The sequence below is a fragment of the Agelaius phoeniceus genome, chromosome Z (assembly GCF_051311805.1).
Source record: "Agelaius phoeniceus isolate bAgePho1 chromosome Z, bAgePho1.hap1, whole genome shotgun sequence".
Classification (NCBI taxonomy): domain Eukaryota; kingdom Metazoa; phylum Chordata; class Aves; order Passeriformes; family Icteridae; genus Agelaius; species Agelaius phoeniceus.
The window spans coordinates 43,414,848-43,428,043 of record NC_135303.1 but is presented as its reverse complement, the minus strand read 5'-3'; the positions used below and the strand labels follow the sequence as shown (position 1 = coordinate 43,428,043).

The 13,196-nt window shown below is 37.4% G+C and overlaps 1 protein-coding gene across 19 annotated transcripts in view; it reads left to right on the top strand.

Annotated features, from left to right (window-relative positions):
- ELAVL2 (ELAV like RNA binding protein 2) overlaps positions 1 to 13,196 on the top strand; it is an 87,907-nt gene that overhangs the window by 56,653 nt on the left and 18,058 nt on the right. For all 19 annotated transcript variants that reach the window (XM_077171961.1, XM_077171960.1, XM_077171958.1 and 16 more), the window contains one exon: positions 9,319 to 9,422. In XM_077171961.1, the coding sequence (XP_077028076.1) occupies positions 9,319 to 9,422 (104 nt within the window). The remainder of the gene's footprint in view (positions 1 to 9,318; positions 9,423 to 13,196) is intronic.

Genomic DNA, 13,196 nt, shown 5'->3' with positions numbered 1-13,196 from the left:
ACAAGTCCTCTGTGGGGTTGTCACTCTGCAGGATCCCTCTGGCACATTGTAGAGCATACTGATGTCTTAAATTGCAAATCCACACAGACAAAAGGGTTGAATGTTTTGTACTCTGTTTTTACTCTCTAAAACTCTGTTAAGCTTTTCATGCTTCTGAAGTTGGCTGGAGTCTAGTAGTATTGTCTTTTCTGTGGCCACTCTTGCTTGCTTTCAGGACTACATAGCTGCTACTTGCAGCTTTTAGGTTGATCCATAAAGAAAATCCATAAACCTGTGGATTTTCTGTAGTGCCACTTTTGTGTATTGGTCATGGAACATATCTTCACTCTGAAATTTTAGGAGACTTGCAAAAATTATCTGAGATGAATTCTAATAACAGATTCATATATGGTCTTCATATGTTGTCAGAGATGTTTCTTTTTAACAGCATTCTTCCACCAGTGCAGACAACCTTCGGAGTGATGAAAGGCAGAATAAAACCTAATGCCAAGTTTCTGTGAACTTGACTCAGTCAAAAGTTTTGATTACAAAAATATGAAGCTGGCTTTTTCTTGGACTGGTTTAGTGGATCTTTGCCAATTAACTTCATACACTGAGACAGAAGTTTGTGGCTTTAAATACAGTGTAGTTTATTGAAAGCACTGCTTGTAAAAGGACGACTTACAGGCTGGAAGCAGAAAATACACTACTGTTCATTAGAAAATGGACTATTCTCTTTCAGTCAAGGTCTGGATGACAGTTTTTGGAGGAGTTAAACACTGAAGGTGGTGTGTGTAGCTGAAGTTAAATTAAAAAAAGAAATAAGATCCTCACTCTTCTGGAGTTCCTATGAGTTCTGTTTCTGGAGAAATTCATTGTAGACAATGAATTTTAGTTCCTTTATTAACCTCAGTTTTGTTCTTCATTGTGATATTGATGCAAATAGTATGTCGCATTTGGGGTTTTTTTCAAGACAGGTCTTTTTACCTGTGATTTCTTCTGTGATATTGAAGTTCTTACTGGTTATATTCCTATAACTTAGTCTTTTGCAATAAGATCTTTTTTGCAGAAGTTGAAATAGCCTTACATGTCTGAAATGATGATATGGTGACTATTGTAGAAAAATCCAATTTTTTTAATGTATGCTTATCAATAATTTCTGGTTGTCCTGTGGAAATATATGAATGTGTTATTTGCTATTCAGACTTCTAATTTTCCAGAGTATGATTAGTCTGTGATTAATTTTGGTATTAGACCTTGAAATTTGTTTTATACCTTATAATGGTATAAAAGATGTTGTGTATTAATTTTAAAATGTATTATTAATGAGGTTGTAAACATTTTGGGATTTTTTTGTTGTTTTTTTCTTTTTTGTTTGAATTAGTGAATTCAATTAGTGAATTCAATTAGGGACTGCTTTTCTTACATTACTTTTACCTGACAATGAGAGCTCTTCTTGCTCCATAAAATGAAACAGTACATTTCATAGAACTCATTTAGTCTTATTTGATCAGTACATTCTGAAGAGGTTTTGAGAGCTTGACTGATTGTAGAATTTGTCATGACTCTGGTTTTTGTGGAAAAAATTATTACCTGATACCGTTAATTATTTGTTTTGTTTGACCTTCAGACACTACAGGAATGTTTAAGAATTCCAGTTAAGATGCAGGATTATCTGGGTACTCTGGTAATGTAATCAACAATTGCTTCCAAAAGCTAGCTTGCTCAGCCCTTTCACTGGGCATTCCATAGCTATGATGGGAAACAGCAGCCAAGGACTCCCTCATGTGGTGGGTGTCCCAGATTTTCAGAAGAATCGTGCTGCATTGTTAAAAGGCTGTTCTGGTTCATGTGAGTAGATAGTGTGTGTTGAAATGATGCAAATAGTTGACTGTGGGAAGAAATGCAGCAGTGGAAGCTCTTCTAGTGCTGAAATAGCTCCCCTTTCAGCACCTGCTAGTTATCTGGTAATGATACCATTGTATACTAGTAGAGCAGTGTTGGGGGAAAAAGGGTACCAGCTGCGTGCTCAAGCAAAGAAGTTCTACAGCACTGGCTCTAGATTCTGTCGGGGAAGACAAGCTTCTCAGATATGCATGCAGGAAAATGATCTTTCAGCAGCAGCTATTTAGAGAGGGAAGTTATAAGAACACAGGTCTAGTAGATAGCTAGACAGCAGGAAACATCAGAACCAGGCTTTATATAGTCCAGAGATGTCTAGGGTCAAACCTATTGAAATTTGTGCCCAAAAAAACTTCAGAGAAGACCTAGTAGAATACCAAGATGCTTTAATCAGTCATGAACTAGAACCACTGTACTAATCAGCTGGTGTTAGGCAGAAAGCAATATCCATTCTTCTCAGGAGCTATAAAATGTTGCAGGACTACTGAAAAGGCAGTATTTAAGTTCACTGTGTCTTTGTGAGGGACTCCACCTCTCTTGAAAAGGCTTATTTAACTACTTTTAGGTTAAAAGTTGTATTCATCAACCTTTCAAGTCTTTTAATGTATATCATATAGTTATTGAACACTTTCATGCAAAATTAACAGTTGAGATAACTGAACTCTTAGAAACATAAAATAGTTTGTTTTTGAAGAGAACATGAAAGATCATCAAACAGGGATGATCTTAGACGTGGACACTTTCCCGTAGAATAAGTTATTCAAAGCCCCATCCAGACTGTTCTTGCACTTCTCTCAGGATGGGGCATCACAGTTTTTCTGGGCAACCTGTTCCAGTGTCTCACTGTACTCAGAGTAAAGCATTTCTTTCTGACACCTGATCTAAATCTTCTCTCTTCCAGTTTAAAGTCATTCCCCCTTGTCCTATCACTACATGCCCTTGCAAAATGTTACTTTCCAGCTCTCTTTTAGGCTCCTTTTAGGTACTGGAAGGTGCTGTAAGATCTCTCCAGAACCTTCTCTTCTCCAGGGAGAGCAAACCCAGTTTTTTTAGATCTTCCTCACAGGAGAGGTTCTGCAGAATCGTCTCCCTGCCCTGCTGGCCACACTGCTTTAGATACAGCCCAGGACATGTGTGCCTTTCTGGGCTGTGAGTGCTCATGGCTGAGTCATGTCCAGCCTCTCATCCTCCAGAGCCCCCATGTCCTCTTCAGCAGGCCTATACCTACTCCATTCTCTGCATACCCTGTGTTTGTCCTTGGGATTTCCCCAAACCCAGGACCTTGCACTTGGCCTTGTTGAGCTTCCTGAGATCATCACAGATGCACGCACCTTTCAAGCTGTCCAGATCCCTCTGGATGGCATCCCTTCCCTCGGGTGTATCGATGGTGCCATGCGGCTCAGTGTTGTCAGCAAGCTTGCTGAGGGTGCCCTTGATCTCATTGTCCATGTTGGTGACAGAGTGAAACAGAGACAGTCCCAGCAGTGGCCCCATAGAATATTACCTGCTGCTTGTCCTTGGTGTCCACTTGGGCATTGAGACATTGACTGCAGCTCTTTGTCAGTGAACATTCAGCCAGTTCCTCAGCCACCATGGAGTCCTTGTTTCTCCAGCTTACAAACAAGAATGTTGTGTGGGACAGTATCAAATGCTTTAAGTAACTGTGGGTAGATGACATCAGTAACTCTTCCCTCACCCACCAACACTTCAGCCCTATTGTAGGAGGTCACCAAGTTTGTCTGGCAGTTTGCCCTTAGTGAAACCATGCTGGCTGTTGTCACCTCTCTGTTTTCCTTGTGTCATACTATAATTGGCGGATCTGCTTCATGATTTCATGCCCAGAGATGAGACTGACAAGCTTGTAGTTCCCCTACTGTATTTATTTCCCTTTTTGAAAATGGAGGTTATGTTTCCACTTTTCCAGTTAGGGGGAACTTCATCAGACTGACGCAGCTTCTTAAATATGATGGATAGTGGTTTAGCTATTTCCTTTGCCGGTTCCCTTAGGAAACCCATGGATGTATCTGACCAGGTCTTATAGACTTGTGCACCTTCAGGTTCCTTAGATGGTTTTGAGCCTGATGCATTTGTACAGTAGGTGATTCTTCATTGTCCCAGTCCCTTCTTTGCTTCTACAACTTAGGCAATGTGGCTGGAGCACTTGCTGGTGAAGACTGAGGAAAGAAAAGTTGTTCAGTATCCCTCAGACTTTTTTATATCCCTGATAACCAGGTCATCTTCCTGTTCTAGAGAGGACCGACATTTTTCCTAATGTTTTCTTTCGCCAACTTTCTGTGTAGATGCTTTTCTTGTTTGCTTTGGCATCCCTGGCCAGATTTAATTCTTTAGCTTTCAGAGAGGGTCCTATCCCGCTTTAAGGAATGTTGCTGCTACCTTTAAATGCAAAACATTAAAAATGGATAAATGTCACCTCTATCACATCTACTTTACACGACCTCTTTTCTCTCTGGATAGCATCTATTTGTTTTGAAGCAGAGGATTTTCTTTGGGCTTTTACAGCTGCATGCATTATAGTTTATAGGAAATATTTATGAAACAATTTGGGTAAGATACAACTAGTTCATTTGTGTTTCTTCTCTGATAAGTATTGTGAATTAGCCTGTGTATTTTTGAAGCTAAAAAAGTCATCTTTCAAAGCAGAATAGTAAATGCAGGAGCACTGTGACCATAGCTATGATTTCCTATTTAGTTATTTCAATTTGAAACTTTTTTGGTCTTTTGGTGATAGGTGCTTGTGAAGCCTGTCTGCTTTCCTTTCCTAAATACTGAATTAGTATGTTCATTACTTGTTTTTTAATGGGGATAATTACTTCATTTATGCTTTTCTGATGTACACTTGAATGTCCAATCAGTCTCTTGAGTAGTCTGATTAGACTGATTAGAATTAAATTGTTTGAAGTTAACTTTTTGCCCTTCCCCTCTCAAAATCCATTCCATCTATTGCCTATGGTGCTGAAAAGCAACTTGGCATTATCTAATTAACTACTGTTTAATTTGCGACATCATACATGTTGATCAAGTCATATTTATGAAGCTCAAAAACATGCAATAAAAATTGAACAGTTTCCCCTATTAAACTGAATAGCATAGTGCTTTCTGCACTTTTTCTTGTAGGCCACAAAGACTGAACATTTGTCAATCACTAATGGATATAGTATATCTAGGTTCAAAGAAATGCCAAACTGAAAATTTTTTTGCCACTTGTGCTTGAATTTGACTTTAAGTGTCTGCTACATAAAAGATAAAATGTTAGTAATAATTGTGAGCCTGTAATGTGAACTTTCAAATCATAGCTTTTATTCTAACTTCTTTGATGTCTTACAGGCTTGTGAGATGCACTATTTCTACGATGTGGCTTTTGATTTTTCAGATTTTTTTTGAAGGAAATTCAAGTCAGACTGCTTTTCCCCATTTATTTCCTCATTCCTTTCAGAACATTTAATCATTTTTACTTTTCCTAACCAGGTGACTTTTACCAGTCATTTAACTAACTGTTGGGATTTTTCTGCACCATGTTGTCTAATATTCTTGGTGTCAAAAGCATAAAATCTAGCAGGAAGTTTACAGAAACCTCTTTAAGCAGGTTTGTGAAGTAGCCACACGGACTATCCAGGAGATTAAGGTCAACTGATAGTTAAATAAGAAACTCTTTGCACTCCTTTATTTAGGATAATCTAAATTTAATAATACTTGTAGATCTGAGTTATGAGATAAAGAACAAATGACACAGGTAGTCTCTTGTCTGTTCAGGCTGAGTAGGCCTTAATTTCAAAGATCCTCAAAAAGTAAAACTGGTTATTCAAAATAGCTAAACACATAGTATCAGACAGAGCATGAGGACAGCTGACTTAGAGAGGTGTTAGAGTTTTTTCAGACAGCATCATGAATCACAAATTGGAAACACAAAGCCAAGGCAAGAGCCTAGTGGACCTGACCCTGTCTTAGGAGGAGACTAGCAGCTTTTTGATACACATTCAAGTCTGGGGATTGTTTAACTTATGAATAGCTATAGATTTGCCTTCTTTGTTCTGTCACCTTTTTACAGACTCAGACACATAATCTTTTTTTAAGCAAATGTGTGTTCTGCAGGACATTGCTGTCTTGGCAAATGGAATTTGGTGTGGAAGAAGTACAGATGGAAGAGTCCAGTTTTGTCTTTGTTCAGTCCTTATCTTCAGGCGATACAACTAGTTATAACATTCATTAAATACTGAAGTTCCTCTAAAACATCCTAAATGGTGGCTGATTTGGTTTAAATCTAGCCTCTCCTCATTTTATCTTGAAAGCAAATGTTTGGACATTGAGGAATGAGGGAAAAAACACACAGAAGGAGAATTGGTTTGAGTTACCCTGGCCAGTTGCCTATAATTTTATTTGAGTAAAATTTGTGCATGATGGATGTGGTGATCTCTCTAGATGAAATCCACAATAAGATGAAACTTGTCTTTAGTAGTTGCAGCCATAGTGGTACTTGAATAAGCTTGGACTGAAGTTCTTATCACTTAGAAATGCAGTTCTTCTTTGTAACCCACTTTGTATTTTCCCACCACCTGTCAGACATAGCTGGGAATGAGATATCCGATGGGGTGTTTGGAATAGCTGCTTCCACTGCATTTTATTAATGCTTGTCTGAATTTTCTGGAACTCAGCCATCTGTCTGTGAACTGACAAACCACTTAACAAGAGGTTAATATAAGCAGGAAGATGTAAATGTGGTTTCTCAAACACTGATTCCAGAAATCAGGTTTGATTTACAATTATTTGCATTTCTTGTTCAAAGTCAGCATTTATCTTTCTTATGTGCTGTTGAAGATGGTGGTTTTTGGCTCTCAATTATTGTTAATGTCTAATTAAACCACTAATCTTCAGGAAAAATTTTAATGTTTAAGTTTTGCATTTTCTTAACCTTTCTAAATAAATGAGGATTTTAGAGAACACTTTTGAATTTTAGGTGATAACCTGTGTAAAACAAAACTGAAGTAAATAGAATCCCATTTACAGATTCACTGAGGGTGAAAAGAACTTCTGGAGATAATCTAGTCATTTCCTGTTTCTCAAGCAGATTTTCCTTCAGCAAGTTGCTCAGGTCCATGTCCATGTAGGCTCTTGAGTATCTCCAGGAATGGAGACTTACAGCCCCTCAGGTTGTCTGTTTCAGTGTTCTACCACTCTCACGGTGAAAGCTTTTCTTTAATTGTAAAATCATAGAATAAAACTTCATAAAATATTTCAGACTTGTTCTGAATAAATTACTGTGTTTTTTGGTGCACTTTCCAAGGTTAGTTTCCTAGTATTTATCAAGTCCAACTAATAGAGTGTCTCCAAAAGAATGGTCATGAATTGAATCCTTTGTAACAGCTGGGTAAGCTCTTTGTCTGTAGCAGTTTGGGTGTTTTTTATATGAAAAGCAGAACACATCAGCGGAGAGGGATAGGAGAAATAATTTTTCCCATCTTTTTCTGTTAGATCTGGAATTGTTGTATTGGGAACATCCTGTATGAAATACCTTTCTTTCACTTTGACACTTTAACATCTTTTAAGGTTGTCATTTAAGAGGGCTCCTCAGGAGATTAAAACAAATTGCCTGAAATCAGCATTTCTGTATTAGTAGATAACACATCACATAAAATGAATGCATCTCTTTCGGAGATGCTGTTGGGAAGAGTTTCTGCAGACAGTGCCGACACAGTGGGAGTGATGGAGGTGACAGGTACAGAAATTGCTCTACTGTAATCAAACTAATGAGTAAAAAGGCTTCTAGGATTAGAAATGTAGCAGTATCTAGGCAGAGCTGTAAATGAATGGAGAAATGCTTTTGTGTGTTTCCATATGGTTTGTTACAGAAACATGACAAACTGCTGAGGCTAAAGGCATGAAGATCATGGAGTCTAACCTCCTGCTCAGAGCAGGGTTCTCTAGAGCAGGTGCTCAGTCTTCTGTCTTGTTGGGGTTTGGATTCTCTGTTAATGTGTGTATAACCTGTTCACAGATCCCTCTAGACAATTTGTTTGCCTGAGGTACTTTGAGGAGGAGATACGAGAATGCAAATAGCTTTAGGGAGTAGGGTGGTGGTGTCCTCTGACCTTTGGTGCCATGGTAGGCATAATAGGTGCAAAATTGTAAATGCCAGTGATGGCATTACTAACTAATGACTAGTTAGTAAACGCACTTATGGTATTTAATTAAATGCAAAATTTTCTGCTGTTTTTTTGCATTTCATACTTTTAAATGCATACTGTATAGATACCATACAAGAATTTGATAAAGCATGAATTCTATTATATCTTTTTTGGACAATGAATGAATATGACATTTGTACTTTATGTAATGTTTTGTACCCAAGCTAATCATTCTAACTAGCATTTTGTGAATTTGATATGTTGGATGCTCCCTATGGCTTGTTGACAATTTATTTTATCTTGTTTTGGTGTCTTAAACCCAAAAATCTCAAACCAACAAGCAAAACCACCTCAGAGTATGGGAGTGTTTCTGGGAAGATTTATGCTAATAAAGGATAGTATTCTTGCTAAGTATATCTTTTCATTATGTTAAAATTTTCCACCTGTTTGCATTCTTATGCACTGAAAGTACTTCTAAAGTAGGATGCTAGTTAGGGATAGTGTACTGTAGGTTTTGAAGTTGTCAAAAGAGGACTACTGCTAAAGTCAAGTGTTTAGTAAGTGCTTAGGCAAAAGTAAGGATTAGAAAAGGGGCTGTTGTTTAGAGATAAGAACTAATGAAAAATGCTTTATGTCCATCTGTCATCTGAATTTCCAGCACTAAAAAACCCTGAAAATAATACTGCACCTTTAGCTGATATTTAGTTCTTGATCAGATACTTGTACCTTTTGTTTTGAATGTTGGAACAAAATGAGCCTTTAAACTCCTTGTTACTGAAAGGCTCTATGTAGTATATGAGTAACATCTGTAAATTTTTTTGGCTTCTTATTCGGCTCAAATTCTGACATTGAGTGACTTTGAGATGTACTTCATTTTCAAGCAGTAGTCCAGAATTTTGCCACTATACTTCTTCTGTTCAATAAAAAGGTTTAAGAGTAAGTAGTGGATTCCTGATGTCACTTTAAACTTGATGCTTCTGCACATCGTCTAGTGTCAAACAGATCATAATACACTTCTGAACCTACTCTTAGTAGGTTCAGTAGGCATATCAGTTTTTAAGTCTTGCATTAAACTTGAATGTAGTAATTTCTATGTTGATCACAACAACAGAGGTAGGTACTTGAAATCTACCAGTGTTAGTGGAAAAATTAGATGTTATGATCCTTTGGAGTGGGAGGTGTTCTTCAATATAAGCAATATTTGCTCAGAGTGTGTCTGTAGGTTATAAGTAATTAGCTATTCATTTTGTGGCACTGCAGTATTAATGATGTAAAACACTTTTATGTTTTTAATCAGGACAGAGCTTGGGTTATGGTTTTGTGAACTACGTTGACCCCAAGGATGCCGAAAAAGCTATCAATACCCTAAATGGATTGAGACTACAAACTAAGACTATAAAGGTATGTAGGGTTAAAATAATTTAAAGACACTGAACTGTTTTGACTTCCTGATTTGTTTTACAGGTGTAACAAGCATTCAGCCAATGTCAGTAGACAGTAGACAAGTAGTAAACTAGGATTTCATGTAGTAAATGGTTCTTTGTAGTGTTTATATTTAGAGTTAGATTAGGTATAGAAAGTATAGAAAATTACATTTTCCTAACCACCTTAACACTTTATATGTACAGTTGAATTGCTTTAACTGAGGAATTGTTATATACCTTAGCTGAAGAAATGCAATATTGCATGTTGCTTGAATACTGTCTGCTTCCTCATTTTCTGAAAGATAGTGTAACATCCTTAATAATACTTCAAGTTTTATGGTGCTACTTTTTCCTTTTACAAATCCTTAGAGTGAAATGCTGAAATAACTGTTGGTTATGTATGAATTACTCTTATTTCTAGGGCTCTGGTCTTTACATCTCTAATGTTTGGCATTCCAAATTCTTTTTCTGTTATGTTACAACTCCTCACACACTTGTTTACTAAATTCAGTTTCTCAAATTTTTAGAAACAAATCTTGAGAGTTACTTTTCTCATCTCCTTTTTTAATCCAATAGCAGAAGACTGGGGATACTCATTTAAACAATTGAGCTCCGAAATTCTGAGAGAGTAGATTAAATAAAATTGTCAGGAAATGCAGACTTTTGAACATGTTTCACAGGTGTTGGTGCCTGAAGGCAGTGTATGTTCCAACTAGCTCATTCTTCCTCATTAAACAGCAGGGTTTGCTAGCTGATCACTTGGATAGTGGCTCCCTTCTAACTAGAAGCATGTTTGAGACATGAAATAAAGTTCCCCTCTAAAAACATTTGTGCTTAAAAAGCAGTGCAGAGCACTGAAAGACAGTTGAAACAAAAATAAAATACCAGTATTGATAAAAGTGTTTTATCTGTAGTGTATTCATAAGATTTAATAAAGTGGATTATACTATTTGAAACTTAAATACCCCTGTGTAAAAAATAGGGGCTCATGGCACACAAGTACAGTGGATGAAAGATGTGGACAGATGCTTATCTACTGAAAGCCCCCTATGTGTTTCTGGCAGATGTCTTGTCCTCAGTCCTCTCTCATTTTCTACTTTAGGGGAAAATTGAGCAAATTAATTTTGTGCTCCAGGACTTTTGAAGCTTTCTTTTGTGCAGTCATGAGAAAGGGAATCTGTTTGTGTTCCAGTAGTATTGGTTGGTGTGTAATGCCTTGCAGTGGGCCAACATTACTTTTATGTCAAGGATGGTTCTGGACATGGAAGTTCTGTTGACTATGTAGGCAAAAAAAAAGGAGGTGGTTAGAGGAGATCAAGCCAGGTCTCCCAAATCAAAGTGTTCCCTTCAGGGGAGTTGTGGTCACTTACTTCATGCTAGCCATATTTGAATTTTTAATCTGCCTTCACCTTGCTAAGTGATTAATTTAATTATTTTCACTTTAAAAAAAAAAGGTGAAAATGGAGTAGACAGATATGAATGATGACAGTGATGCTTTTTATTTCCTGCTTTCCCAAGAGCAAAAAGTGGAATTGTAGGTTAGATACCAGACAAAGACCTTCTCAATGACACTAAACTCAGGTGTTTGTACGTTAGATATCTTTAGCTAAAGCAGAGCTGAAACTCTGGAGTTGTCATAAGCCAAAATGATAGCCTCTTTGCTAAAATAAAGAAAATCTCTGTCTAATTAGAGAAAAGTATCTTTAAATGCTGATTGTTAATGCTTCAAGTAAATTCTGGCTCAAGTTACCAGTCCGGTCTGTTGAACTTCAGCAGCACCTTTCAGTGTTAGTGGGCATGATTTGAGTGCAAAAACTGCTTTACTGTCTTCTCCTTTATTTACTCCTCTTCCTTCTTGGACATGGGGTTTCAGGCCAAGTTTTTTGTGATAGATTTTCCAAGATCACCGAATCATAGGATGTTAAGGGGTTGGAAGGGACCTTAAAGATCATCTAGTCACAACCTCACTGCATTTATCAGTGAAGCAATAGAAGTGCCCAGCCTACTGTGAGGCTTTTTGTTGCTCCTCAGATCGGCCAGGGAGCAATGGTGAGCCAAGGTCAAGTTGAGGTCCAAGGTATTTTCTGCCTCTGGAGGGAGCGTCTTGGCTGAAGGAAGTCTCTTATGAGGTCTCAATCAAAGGGCCTTTGCAGAGGTTACTTCCTTTTTATAGACCACAGTGTTCCTATTTGTCCAGAGTTGGTAAGTCAATGACAAAAACAAAAAACAAACAAAAAAAACCCTCCCCCTCCCAAAAAAAACCAAACCAAGCAAAAACAAAACCCCAGCCTGTTTGATAAACTCAGAATCTAACCCATAACTTTCAGCTTCAAAAAATGAGATGTAACTGAGATGTTTTTGTATACCTTCATATGAAAAATTATTGAATAGGAGTTCTAGTGCATATTTAGGTTTCAAAAGAAAAAAATTAGGGGTTTGCGCTCTCTGTGCATTTTTGGGACTTCTGCAGGAATGCTTAGTACTTTACTAGATTGATAGTTCAAGTTTGTTCCTCGTTAGTATATAAAACTGGAAGCAACTTTGCTGGTTCAGTCACAGTGTGATGTATCCTCCCATTGTGACTGAACTCAGTGTAATCCTACTCAGAGGAAACTGACTGTCCTGACCCTGATGTGTGATGCTCTGGATTGGGGTTGTGACAGATACTTCTGATCCACAGCTTCTATACTAGCCTGCATGTCATTGGATATATTTTTTCTCATCCCTAAGGGCATGCCGCTTAGTGTTTTCTTGAAATAAAATACATTGAAAAATGTGGATTTGCCAAATGCTGGATTATGGGTTGGGTTTTTTAATATTGATAGCAACACAAAATCCTATTACCTCTTCCCCTTTTTAAAAGAAGATCCTGTGGAATGCTTCATGGAATACTTTACTGAATTTTTTGCAAAATATCTCAAGCAATTTTCAGGTGTATATCTCCAAAGCAAGGATTAGCAGTGTTAGTCTTGTCTAACCTGGTGGCTGTTGTATTGCTTTCTGATTTAACTGAATATTAAGGGTGGGTGTATACTCTGCTGGTGAATTCACTTAGGGGTGTGTTAGATATGTGAACCCTTTTCAGCTGGATGGTATGCATCTATAATTATACAGTGCCCTTAACTGCATAATTTATGGTTTATTTGCACTGTAAACAGGCTTATGTGTACTGCACATAGCCTGTGAAGTTTGGGCTTCACTAAGTTATGCAACTTCAGTGTGGAAACAATCTCATCTTCTAAAAGGTAAAATATTTTCTTATGGCTTCTGTTTTGGAAGATGATGCTGCTTGCAAGTTTATCTCTGTTCTATTTAAGAGACAGTAAAAACATGGACTTTTTATGCCTGGAGTGATTTTTCTTCTTACCTGCTTGCTTGTCCATGACTTTTTTTCATTTAGGTTGTTCTGGAAAGATCAGTTCTTCCCAAATGTGGAAAACTCAGAGAAACAAACTGGTTATGAGAGTCGCTGATTTACACATAGGGTTAAGAAAATTGAGTGCATGTTCTTTTTTCTTGGGTTTTGCTTGGGAGAGGAGAAGTGCTCCATTGCTTCCCCTTCCCTCCGTTAGGGGGTTTTTTATGAGAAAACTCCTGGAAAGAAAAAAGATCCAAGTAAATTTATTGTGAGATTATCTGAACAGAATTATCTTTCAATGTGAAGTAAAAGAGTTATACATTAACAAGAGAGTGTTTTAAGATTCACTGTCTAAAAAGGAGTGGGAAAACAAATGGCCTCTCTGGACTGGCT